At 31.3% G+C, this 13,193-nt stretch overlaps 1 protein-coding gene across 7 annotated transcripts in view; it reads right to left on the reverse strand.

Moving 5' to 3' along the window:
- Positions 1 to 13,193, reverse strand: part of CACNA2D1 (calcium voltage-gated channel auxiliary subunit alpha2delta 1) — a 498,274-nt gene that overhangs the window by 53,638 nt on the left and 431,443 nt on the right. For 3 of the 7 annotated variants that reach the window (XM_053897401.1, XM_053897400.1, XM_053897406.1), the window contains exons 16-21: positions 11,507 to 11,584; positions 9,388 to 9,462; positions 9,061 to 9,135; positions 5,908 to 5,964; positions 1,568 to 1,639; positions 164 to 235 (exon numbers count right to left, since the gene is read on the reverse strand). In XM_053897401.1, coding sequence (XP_053753376.1) covers positions 164 to 235; positions 1,568 to 1,639; positions 5,908 to 5,964; positions 9,061 to 9,135; positions 9,388 to 9,462; positions 11,507 to 11,584 — 429 coding nt within the window. The remainder of the gene's footprint in view (positions 1 to 163; positions 236 to 1,567; positions 1,640 to 5,907; positions 5,965 to 9,060; positions 9,136 to 9,387; positions 9,463 to 11,506; positions 11,585 to 13,193) is intronic. The other 4 variants (XM_053897405.1, XM_053897403.1, XM_053897402.1 and 1 more) reach the window with 2 other exon arrangements.

Consider the following 13,193-nt stretch of genomic DNA (forward strand, 5'->3'; position numbering starts at 1 on the left):
AAGAGTTAAAAATATTATTAAAAATACTCTTCCAGCAAAGACCTTAAAAAATGTTTACTTGAGACATCTCTGTTTTATAAATACTGCTTTAATACAAAAGACAAACTACCAATATAATTATGTACATATACGTTTTGTTTAATAAGCCTGACTTAATCTTTACCTCATCTTGAGATTTAACCAGAGTTCTGAATGTTTTTTCTCCACTTTCTCCATCGATCATTTTATTTCGAATCTAAGGGAAGATGAAAGAATCACTTTATTGCACGTATTCAAGTGACTACCATAATACGATTATTAAAGTATCGATATTTAAAGGTTTATACCTTATTTTACAAGAGACTGAATAAAAATAGGCTGGTTGTACCAGTAGTTGTAGTTTTCTCTGGGAATATTCTTTTAAAAAGTTACCACATTCTTTTAAGTTACCACGTTACAGTCATTTTACATATTTTAAAATAATAAAGGTATCCTTAATTATCTTCAGCCACCCCTTAATTTTTAAAATACAACTAATGAAAGAATAGTCGATTACTTTATGAGACTGATTGTGAGATGTAATAGGTTAAATGATATTATTAAAGTCACTCAGCGACATCAGAGTCCCAAGGACCATGCTCTTTATTATTACATGATCCTGTTCTATCACCTGAAAACACTTTAAAACAAACATTCATTAATCACCTAAGACATCCCAGCACTATGTCTTCGTCTTGGGTAATAATAACGAGTAATTACATTCTATTGTTCTACAATGAGGGAGTCAATGTGTAAAACGCGTAAAGCAAGTGCCTATCAAAACACACCATGACAAATTCTCAAAGAAATATGGTGGCCTTTGCATAGATGAGAGGAGAAGTTAATCCATATAAAAGAATCTTAAAAATCTTTGCTCTGAAGTGCAAAAGCCGGATCCAAATGCTGGTCCTGCTACTTACTGGCTGATTAATGAGACAAGCTGTTTAACCTCTCTGGACCTAAAATCTACCCTCAGTTCAACAAATAAAGATAATATAATAATAGTATCTATTTCAAAGGCTGTTGAGAATCCATGACTGACACTTAATAAATATTATTATTAGTTATCGTTATTATTAAGGAAGACCCTCTCAGAGGAAATGGCATGCAGTTTTAGTTTTGAAATAAAATAGAAATGTTTCTGGGTTAAGTATACAAAGACAAACATGGCTGCTTTGCCCTTCACATTGCTCACTGGGTGGCTGGATGGTTAGATTCCCTCCAACTTTTCTTTTAGCTCTGTAGCAATGTCCTCCATCTCTGTGTTGTTTATTGCAATTTGTAAGTTATATTTGTATTGAAATACTTAAAATACCTCTAACTATGGGATAAGAAAGAAAGAAACTAATGTCACACCCAACTAAAAATACTCATTCCTTTTCATACGATCCTTTGTATAAGAGAGCCCAACCCTAGAAATTTTAAAGACAAACAACATTCACCATTGTGTGGACAGGATCTAGGAGAGAAGATAACACAATGACGCTGCTCAACAGATACTGTGGAATGAGTGAACCCCAGGATCTGACCTGATCAGGCACACACTCACCTCCACCTTAATGTCATTCTCTAATTCTGCATCAAGGAAATCCAAAGTTACTGGCTCCTGAGATTTGGGGTTCTACAGAGAAAATAATAATAATTAAGCATATATGACATTGAAAACTGATGTTGTATGTAAACAGTTCAATGTATATTCAAACACAAAAATAATTACATAGAAGTTACTTACCTAAGGTGTATTAAACGGCTGACAAAACAGTTATACAAAGATATATTGTTTTGCATACATGTATTTTAAGATAATAATAGAGTAGGGACTTGAGCTTTCTGTGAAGCAAGAAAATTTTAATTTGCCACCAACTGAAGACAGTCTCATTTCGAGTGGTATGTTAGATACTACATTTATAATTACAAGTTCCGTGTGAATATGACAATCAAAGATCTACTTGAAACTTTTTTCCTTTAATTAGGATGGGAAAGGAACAAAATGAAGCCACGTGGATAACATATTTGGCAATAAAACAAAGGTAACATCTAAGTGATACACATTTCTTTACTTGTGTTCTATAAAAAGTAAGAGATGAGGGAAAATGTTTTAAAAACTAACTTTGGGGGCGCCTGGGTGGCTCAGTCGGTTGAGCGTCCAACTTCGGCTCAGGTCATGATCTCACAGCTCGTGAGTTCGAGCCCCGCGTCGGGCTCTGTGCTGACAGCCCAGAGGCTGGAGCCTGCTTCTGCTTCTGTGTCTTCCTCTCTCTCTGCCCCTAACCCACTCACATTCTGTCTCTGTCTCTTTCAAAAATAAATAAACATTTAAAAAAAACAAAAACAAAAAAAACCCTAACTTTGAATTTGCTAAGTAAAACTCTTTTAAACATACTCTTCTTAAGATGCATAAAGATGCAAGTTTGCTTTATATATTTGAATCTTAGAAATTTTACATTTGAATTTAATAAATTAAGTAAATTTTATAAGATAAAATACGTGGTCAAGTCATAAGGACTTTAATAAAGATTACCTATTGTAATTAAAATCTAACTAGAATATTAATCCTTGGGTTCACTAGATAAGGTTTTCTGCTTTAATGTCTCCTACTGCTGCTTCTTGCTGGTGTGAATAAGTAAAATTAACTGTGGAATAAGGCATACTCTTTATTTCTATAACTATGTCAAATAAAACTGTTAGTTTGGCAAGTTTACCTCATATGACATTTAAAAATTTTCTCAATCATAAAATGAAGACTTATTTAACTATTTGATACAAAAATACACTGATTATTTTATAACAATGCTAAGAATGTAATGTGCCATAATAGATTATCAAAGTTTGTTCGAATAATCAAATCATAATAGGTGTCGATAATTTTACAACTAAATGATTTTAGAAACTGGATTTTTAATTTGGACTAAAATAAATACCACCAAAATGTGATAATTAATTAGATAGAAGTAATAAATACAAATTATGCTGTATTAGTGCAAGGTCACTGGAATTTTAGTGATTTCAGATTCACAGGCTCTTCCAAAATACATTCAGATTATCACTATTTTATTTATTTTTTATTTTTTTTGGACCACCGATTGAACGAGATTATCACTATTTTAATTAAACACTGTTTGGACTGACTACCCAAAATAATAACAATAATTAAAATAAATTAAATAAACACTAACTTCAAATGCTGAATGACATTATATATGGCAGGTATTTATTTTATAATTATTACAAAAATGCTTTCTTTCAAGATATAACTCCATTTAAATGATGACAGTTTATGATTCCTATGGGTTTTGATGAATTGATATTCTTAAAGGCAAATTAAAAAAATAATCTCAACTGTGTCTCGTGCTTTTATTTAAAAAATATTCACTGCTCATAAGCTTGATATCTGGAATCAGAAGACTCTGGAATATTACAAATGACTATTAGACTGCTTAATAGGTGATAATACTGACCATTGTTTGGATAGCAATATGTTGCCTCAGAAGCAAATATTCATTTGAAATGTAACATATTTCATAAAGATAAAATAAAAATCAATATTGAAAATAATTTTAATCCTTTGTTTAAAAAAATGAATCAAGAATGTCACTAACAAAAGGATACTCTAAATTGGACAATATAATTCAGAATTGTTTCTTTAAAGTTCCCTGAAATAAATCCTCTTCACACAAACACCATAAGAGCATTAAAAATTCAACATACTCACTGCAAAACAAAGTCAACATAATCAAAATGATAAAATATAAACATAAATAAGAATATTATCTTACATGCAATGGATAATGCATAGCATGACCAGACCCAAACAGCATGCATGGCGGAGGCATTATCGGGAAGAATTGGCAATATGAAGATCATGTCCCAATCCAACATATAAAGACACAGAGAAGAAAATGAAATCGTAAAAGCAAAATGTCAATGCAAAACTTGTACTTTTTAAATGGCAATCTAGCTGACCATTTTTAAAATACCCATCATAGGCACAATGATTGAAAAATTCAAAAGCAGAAATTTATAATAAAAGAGAACCAAGTGAATTTTGAGAACTGGAATCCAGTCCCTTCATTCCTAATGCTTTTGTTTGATATTTTAAATATATAACACTTTTCATGTGTAAAATTTTAGTATCAGCTGACATAAAGACAACAACATTTATAGAACTAAAAGGCAGAATGCCTTTAAACAGATTTTAAATAGAAATAATTAGTGCTTAGGTTGATTAAAAATATTACATAGTTCAAAAAATATTCCTAAAATTCTAAAGTCTTGTATGGTTGCTAGTTTGCCATTTGAGGTTTCCTTAGAAAGAAAGTAAAAATAAAACAAACCATTTTTCAGGTTGTTTATTTTCAAATTATATCATAACATTTACATGCAACATTTGAAAGTACTGTAAAAATGAAAATTTGCTAGGATATACATGAATGCAAAAAGTATAATTTAAGATAATACACAAAAAGAAGCATGCAAGGAGAGTAACAGGAGACAATTTAATAAATCAAGAAAAGACACTAATTTCATTTTAACCTCTACAGGAGTCATAAAAGATATGAAGACTGATGCAACAACATGAAGTTCAGATTGCACAGAGTTCTAGAGCTAGAAGAAAATTGAAGCTTCTTTTAATCCAGTGGCTCTGCAACTTTAGAACAACCTGGAAAGCTTGAAATAGTATTCATTAACTTGGGTCCCATCCCTGGTCACATTAGTTCAGAATTTTCAGGAGATGGAGCTGTAGATCAATATATATATTTAATTTCCTAGGGGGATATATCACGTAGGTTAAAAAACAATTATTCAGGGGCGCCTGGGTGGCTCTGTCGGTTGGGTGTCCGACTTCGGCTCAAGTCATGATCTCACAGCTCATGGGATCGAGCCCCGCATAGTGCTCTTTGCTGACAGCTCGGAGCCTGGAACCTGCTTCGGATTCTGTGTCTCCCTTTCTCTCTCTGACCCTCTCCTGCTAATGCTCTGTCTCTCTCTCAAAAATAAATCTACATTAAAAAAATTAAAAAACAACAACCATTATTCAATCCTCCTACTTTTCCAATGAAGAAGTTAAAGTAAAATGGGGTTGAATGGGGTAAAATAGTTTAATAATATCTTCTGAATATCATACTACCTGTCCATAATAATGCCACTAACTTTTTTTAGAGCAATGATAGGATTACATATAAAACATTAAATCATACTGAAATTCCTTCGGAATTTTGAAATTCTGTAACTGTAACAATTCTCATACTGTACTGTACTAAACTGTAGGAAGTATCCTCTCTACTGATTATTTTTAATGTAATTATAGAAATATGTACACATAAAATAACATTTAAATTTTGTTGATAAAGCGAAAAGATTTTGCAATGAACTTGTCAGGCAATAACAATTTACAATATTTATTTGCAATTCTGGGCATTTTTAATTAGCTTAAGGGAAGTTTCTCTAACCTCTAATCCAAAGATACACTTTAGAAATTCAAAGAAATTTTGGCCTGCAATGTATGGTTTACAGAAACTATCACACCAGAACTGTCTTTTTATTTCCACTTTGAAGTTAATTTTACAAGCACTTGTTAGGAAAACATGGATTGGACACTAATTTCACAATTTTAATAACAAATTTACTTTTAGAAGCCATCTCATTATAGTTGTTCTGATTAACGACATTACATAATTTGCTAGCAATCTTAAGTTAGCAAATGCATACCCCCTGCCATCATTAATAATGCTTTTGCTCCAGTTTGAGAAACGATGCTCATCTCCAACTCATGCTCTGGAAGCTTGATGTCAGGAAAGGCAGCATTAATCAGATGCTTTAGGAAGAGAAGCTTAATCTCAACTCTGATTTAGCATATTTGAAGCCACTGCTAACTTCATTCACAGTTACCTGAACATTGGGTCTCCTTTTTCTTAAATTAATTGTTGGTATACCTACACCAATAGGCTGAAGCAACAGAAAGGTGGTAATTCATCATGCTACATTGCAACACAGGTAAGGCTTCTATCCTACAATCAATTTTGATCAGATATTTCCTTGATCAGCAGCAGGTATCACAGAGTTCATGACATGTCAACAAATAAAATGAATGTTTCAAAATACTGGTGGTGTATAAAAAATGTTATGCTAGTAAAAATATTCAAAAAATTGTTTAGGAGCATATTTTAGTATCTTCCTTTTTTCCTAAAAAAAGTACATATTTGGAAAGTGAGAAAAGTATTTTGTCTCAGACAACTTTAATGCTGATTCAAAAAAAAAAAAATCCTGCAGATTTTAGAATTTACATGATTCAAATGTGTTAAAATATAATTATTATAAGATATTGAGAAGTGTCAACATTAAACCCTTAAAATTTGTGGCTTTGTTTTCTGAAGTGTTACCAAATGTTGTATCTGTGGAACTAAAGGAGAATTTAATCCTAACACTGTAGATTTATTTTAAATATTGACTTCTAAAGTGTGGATTATGCACAACTTCCTATACAATAAATATTTATTAAGATTGACCAAAATAAAGTATCTTAGAAGTGTACCCAATCTGGTTATTCTTATGAAACAAAAAGTAAGAAATGTAAAATGCATTTTGGAATAAAGCAGGATACATTATCCAGTACTTGTCAAATGTGGTCATGGTGGAGACATGAGGAGATTAGCAATGATTGCTTAGAAAATTAGCTATGTAAAAGGTTTATACCTACTTTATTTCCTGAGATTCTAGCCTTTTTGAAGGATACTCATACTGCCTTCTACAAACTACAAAATTGTACTGAAATAACTTAAGATTATAATTTCAGGAAGAAAACACAAGGCATTCAACAAAGAATACTTGCAATAACACTAGACTTTGACCTTATTTAAAAAAAAGGGGGGGGATATTATGGAACAGCATTATCTTCCTTTATTTCTACTGGTAAATTTCTGATGAAAGCACTGAGAATAATTTTGTTAGTATACTAGTGGTTACCATATCTGTCCTTTGTACTTGTGAATTTCTAAAACAAACAAGATGTCTTACACTCTATCATCCTTTTATGCAGTTCTTTGGTCTACCTGCAAAGCATGCACCATCACCCACAAAACACAAATAATGTTTAATCTAATGATGAGAATTCACAAGCATATTTAATTCACAAGCATAAATTTCAGAGAAAAGAACACATCAATTGTTCAAATGTATTTTAATGGTTTTGTAAAATAGTATTTTCTATGTATTTACTATGTAAAATAGTATTTTCTAAATATCTTTGTTGCACACTTGCTTCTAATAATTTCCTATGTAAAAATATGAAAAGTTAACATAGTCCTAAAAAAAAAATCACCTGGGCTGTAATAATGCTTTCTATAGAATTTATATTTTTGTTGTAATTATATGAGTGTTAATAAATTATTCCAAATCTGAGACAAATAGATGTTAACATCAAATAGTAGTAAAATTTTTCTATGTAAATAGTGCTTATCAGAAGAATGTATAAAAGGGGGAAAACCTTTTTCAAATTATTGCCTTTAAATGATAGATTTATATACATTGTATGTACATTATTCTCATTATTCTTCTTTATTATTTTGTCTGTGATATATTTTACTTCCTTTTGGAGAAGGAGTTAAGACCTACAATCATAAAAATGGGGATCCTTCACACCTTTCAACACATTACATTGTTACTGCTTTTAAATCACTTCAGTTGTGGGAATGTAAATTAAAATATATTGGATATACAAAAACCAAACAATGGCATTGCAAATTTTTAAAAAAATCTTAAAAATATTTAAAAAGATACAAATTTTCAACTGTGACAAAATCAGAGAATATTAGGCTAATCATAAATAACTCTATTAAGAGGAACTTAACAGGACATATTTATAAAGGCCTGTGATAGACTAATGATAATGGGGAGAAATGTCTATACCATTTTTATAATAAAATAACCACTTTAAATATAATGCAGAATGAGAGGCAGCTACATTTGATTAGCTGATATTTAGATCATGATGGAGTTTATATGGAAATAAATTCCCAAGCGAACTTTTAAAATCATCACATTTCTTACAACCACTTAGTACGTTTTTGCATTCAATATCAATGGTTCTTAATTATCATTGATTTGAAAAGTATTTAAATGACTCAACATTTAATGTATGTGTGTTTATGAATATACTTGTGTATGTCCAAAGATATCACTAACATTAACTATTCGTGACCGAGGGAAAGAAGATAGTATGACTAAATCTGGATGTATTTCCCTCTGGCATGGGTTAAAGTATCTTCAGTGTTATCTCCAAAGTTAAGCAACAACTTGAAGATGCTCATAACTTACAATTATGTAATATGATTTTGCCAGTTTTTATTTCCGGATAAATATATTTCATCCTACCTGTGAAGCACTAATGGAAAGTGAAAGAAGCTGGATAAGACATTTAGGAAAATATTTCATATCTTAGCATAGAGATTAGAACAACAAGTTCATCTATGTGATTTTGTCACTTTCTGATAACTCCCTGATTAATAAACACCTCCCAGTTCTGAAGCTCATCCCATGGAGTTGTACTTATTGAATTTCATTCCTATTTTTTTAAGCATGCTCAAAAGTACAAAGAAAAAAGCACTTTGGGAGATGAAAAAGAGAGATAATTACTAGAAAAAAGGGTGATGGAAAATATGATCTGTGCATAGAAGAACATTACTTTTATTTATCAGGTTCACACCCATCTGGGGCAATCTCCTCACTACCTTATAGCCTTAATCAAAATCCCAAGGGGATGTGTGAACTCAGGCATGGGGCAATAATGGCTGTCTTTGAGTTGTGAATATTGGTTAAATATTCCATAGGAATATGGGACAACTAAATTGGTAAGAGAAAATGAATAGTGATTTCACACTTTCATATATTATAAACTGTGGTCTTGTCATGTATTAACATTACAGACCTAATGTTCCTTTATATTTAGTGCTATATAATGAATTTAAAGATGACAAATCTATTAAGAGCATTAACCATTAATTTTACAGAATTGCATTAATCACTGTAAACAAATTATATACATACCTTTGGCTGAAGATTTGGATGTAATAAAACATAACCATTAGGATCAATTGCAAAATAATAGCCATTGGGGCAGAGCTGGAAAAAAAAAAAAAATCCCTGGATCACAGTCAGAAATCACATTCTTTAAAGATAAAAAATTCTTAACACATTTTAAAGCATGAAGAAAGACAGCATAGTATCTTTATATTATTTTAAAGATCTTAACATTTAGTTCATTCAGTAAGTTAACTACATGATTTTTGAGGATTACTTAAATGTTTTATAGACAGCTAAATTAGTACAGAGCTCTAAAATAAAAAGATATCCAAAGAGTAAACTTCATCTTACTGTAAAACGTGGTGTTAGTCGCTTAATATCTTCCAAAGATACATCAACCCCCATCACACCAAGAATTAGCTGGTTCTATAATAAAAGATAGCAAAAAGGTAGTCTATTTTGGATTTAAAAAATGCACATATTTCTACACAATTATTATATATGTTCATCCTTTTGCTTGACAATAGTTATATTCCAATCTAGCTTAAACATTTTTAAGGGTGAAACAGCTTTTGATATCAATTTACAATGATTCCCACCTTTGTTTACCCAGGACTTTATCATTGTAAATGAAATCCTGATGACTGTGGCTAAAATAGAAAATGTAGGGGTTTTTTTTTGTTTTTTTTTTAAGTAGACACAATGCTCAGCATGGAGCCCAACATGGGGCTCTAACTCACAACCCTTAAACCAAGACCTAAGCTGAAATCAAGAGTTGGACACTTAACCTACTGAGCCACCACCCAGGTGCCCCAGGAAATTTATTCGATGCCCCTTGTACTCATTATCTCTAATATTTAATTGCTACTGTACAGTCAGTTGTAGCTGTATGTGTGTTTGAGAGATACCAAACATGGGCATCCAAGCTTTAATTGCAAGTCAACAAGGGCTATGTGGCAAACTGCTATCATAATCTTCTCAGGGACATGAAAGACGAAAATGGTGTTAAAATTTAGAATCAGGAATTTCAGTTTTAAATAGAATTATATAAACTAAAAAATAAATTAAGATGTTACAACGAAAATTATAAAATCCATTCAATAGTTACCATGAGAACACCATAAATTTTGTGTAGGTGCACAAACAGTGAGAAAGTTATATCAACTATATTCTTTTGTCATGGACCAATTCTGGTCTCAGCAAACCCTCTAAATTAAAGCAATTCCTTAGTCCATCTGGATAGTTACAGAATTACTCCTTTATGAGTTAAATTATTTAGAACCCAGAGATCTTTTAGAATGACAATGGGTTCCTGGGGCCCCTGGGTGGCTCAGTCAGATAAGAATCCAACTCTTGATTTTGGCCCAGGTCATGATCTCACGATTCATGGGTTTGAGCCCCACATAGGGCTCAGTGCTGACCATGTGGAGCCTGCTTAGAATTCTCTCTCTCTGCCCTTCCCCTTCCCCCTCAAATAAAGAAACTTAAAAAAAAAAACAAAAGAAAAAACAACAAAAAACTAACATTTTTGATGGCCACATTATAAAAGTAAAGAGTTCAACTGAAATTTATAATAACTGAACAAATAGTAAGTGCAACAGACTTCATTTTGCCATAAACTGGAAATAAATTCCCCTCCAGTCTGGAATGTCAAACAAAGCCTAAAATGAATATATAATGTTAAAAAAAAAAAATCTTAACTTGTCCCGCAATCTAAAATTCTTTCTGATGCAATTTAAGAAATAGGAATGCAACCCTACTTTAAAATCAAAAGTATTTTAAAAATGAGTGGAATCTAACAAGTAAAATTTTTCAGAATTTTTAAGTTGGTAGCATCTCATTGCATTGACAATATTTCCAGTGCTGCAGAAATCAACATTTTTATGACACTCATGTAGTATTTTTCTTCAATCTTTAAAAAACAGAAAACAAAATAGAGCTCTTCATTTTTTAAAAATATTTTTTTGAGAGCTATTCATTTTATATCAGATGCTTAAGTTACATGATGATTTAAAAACAAAACAAAACAAAAACTACTGTCTGAACGGGAGCTGGAGGAGGAATGTTTCAATAAAAATACATACATACAGCAGAGACAAACATTACCATGGTTTTGTTCTTTGGATTTTTCTTTCTGAGCTCCATGGATATCTTAGATACATTTAAAAAATGTGCACACAATAGTATTGCCCATCTGTCATGTAATTACTCCCAGGGACTGAACTTGTGTTCTCATCAGTTCATAGTTAAACAGAGTTAAGTTGAATCCTGACTCTGGGGAATCAGAGAACTTGACCTGCATTTCCTTTTTCCCAGGTGGTTATCACATAGGCAGCTGTTGCCTCTTACTTCTGGTCTCACAAGACAGTTACATTCTATGTATTTCCTTATAGAAATATCTTATCCACACTGAGCTTTGACGTCACAGTTTATCATTTATTATTATTAATTTTATCAATTAACTTTTAACCTTTAAGTTTGTCTTATTTTCAACTTGGCCAGTTATGTTGAAGACCGGAAGAGTTCCAGTAATGACAAGTCCTAGTTCCTAAAAATAGATTCAGAAAGAAAAAGGCAAATTAGACTTACAATTTAAACTTTGTCATTCTGAATTAGTCTTTGGTATTTGACACTGCATTTTATGGTTACATTATAAAGAGACACAAATACCTAGTAAATGATTTTGAAAGCTTTTTCACAATGTTTGTCTTTAAAAAATCAATTAAAACATCTGAGAAATAATGAGAGTCTATTAGGCAGCTATTGAAGCCCACAACCTCTACAATAATAGTCTGAGAGAGCACTGCAAATAACTTAAAATTATAAAAACTCAAATTACACTAAATATTTCAGTAACCCTGCCCCTCCACTCTTTTGTTCACAGGGATTCCATGAACAGAGTGATATTAAAATATTGTTATATAATTTGTTTGCCTTCCGTTGTGTAGTTTCACTCTTAATTTTTTCATGCCCTGAGCCAAAGGCTTCATGTTAAATCATAAATGTATAGCAGAATAAAGAGAAGAAACGAGTTATCGATATCACATTTGCAATCGTCTGGTAAATACTATGCTGTTCTAAACAAGCAATAATGCTTCTAAACACCCTCTAAGACAAATAGTATTTTTTGACAAAGTCAAATAATGTAGCTAACTGTAAGCATAAAATGCAATAGTCTGGTCATGAAGCAGTTTAGTCTAACAAAAGTAATGACCTAGTGTCATCCAGCATGTTGATCATTTCATATATTAAATGAATCCATGGAGATTCGTTGAAATAAGGCGATTTTCAAGTCAGAGGGTTTTTTTGTTTTTGTTTTTTTTTTTATTACTGCTATCTGCAGCCATTTTATTTATATATATATATATATATATATATATATATACACACATATATATATACACACACATGTATATGTATATATATGTATATGTATATATGCATATATGTATATGTATATATATTTATTTACCATTATTACCATATATATATTATATATTTATTTACCATTATTTCATGTCAAAACTACATTTTCAAAAAAATCACACTTTAAAATAATTTAAAAATTATTATTAAAAATTTCAAATTTGCTGAGAAAATATTAGTAATCGTGTGAATAATGACCCCAAATCCAAATCTCATGACCCTTGTTCTAATTCCAGAAACATCCTGGCTTCACAGAGAAATAGTTTATAATTGTGCATGTGAGAAACCCCAAAACAATGGGAACTGAATTTAAAGAGGAAGAACAAACAGAGAGGCTTTCAACAGAACAAGATACCAAACTGTTTGGGACAAATACAATTAAGGAATCAACCACACATAATTGGTGCATGATGATATACATGTGGGCTCTCTCTTCAGTTCTAAGCACGAATATTCAACAATGGAAACAACCTTCAAAATGCAAATTCATATTCACAATGAAAACTTTCTACCTCAATAAAATCAGATTAGAGATAACTCATAAAACTGGACTCCAAAACACAATTCAGTAAATATTCCTTTTGGAGAGATTTCTATTCGTTATAATGCATAGTTTTAAAAAAGCTAGCATGATACACGATAAAGTGTATATGAGGCAATCATTTTCTGCACATCACTTTGCATTTCTACAGAGTATGGTAATGTGCTTCTAAATATGGTAACATGTGCCC

Source organism: Panthera pardus, unplaced genomic scaffold, assembly GCF_024362965.1.
Source record: "Panthera pardus isolate Hobbes unplaced genomic scaffold, ASM2436296v1 HiC_scaffold_8, whole genome shotgun sequence".
In the NCBI taxonomy this organism is placed as follows: Eukaryota; Metazoa; Chordata; class Mammalia; order Carnivora; family Felidae; genus Panthera; species Panthera pardus.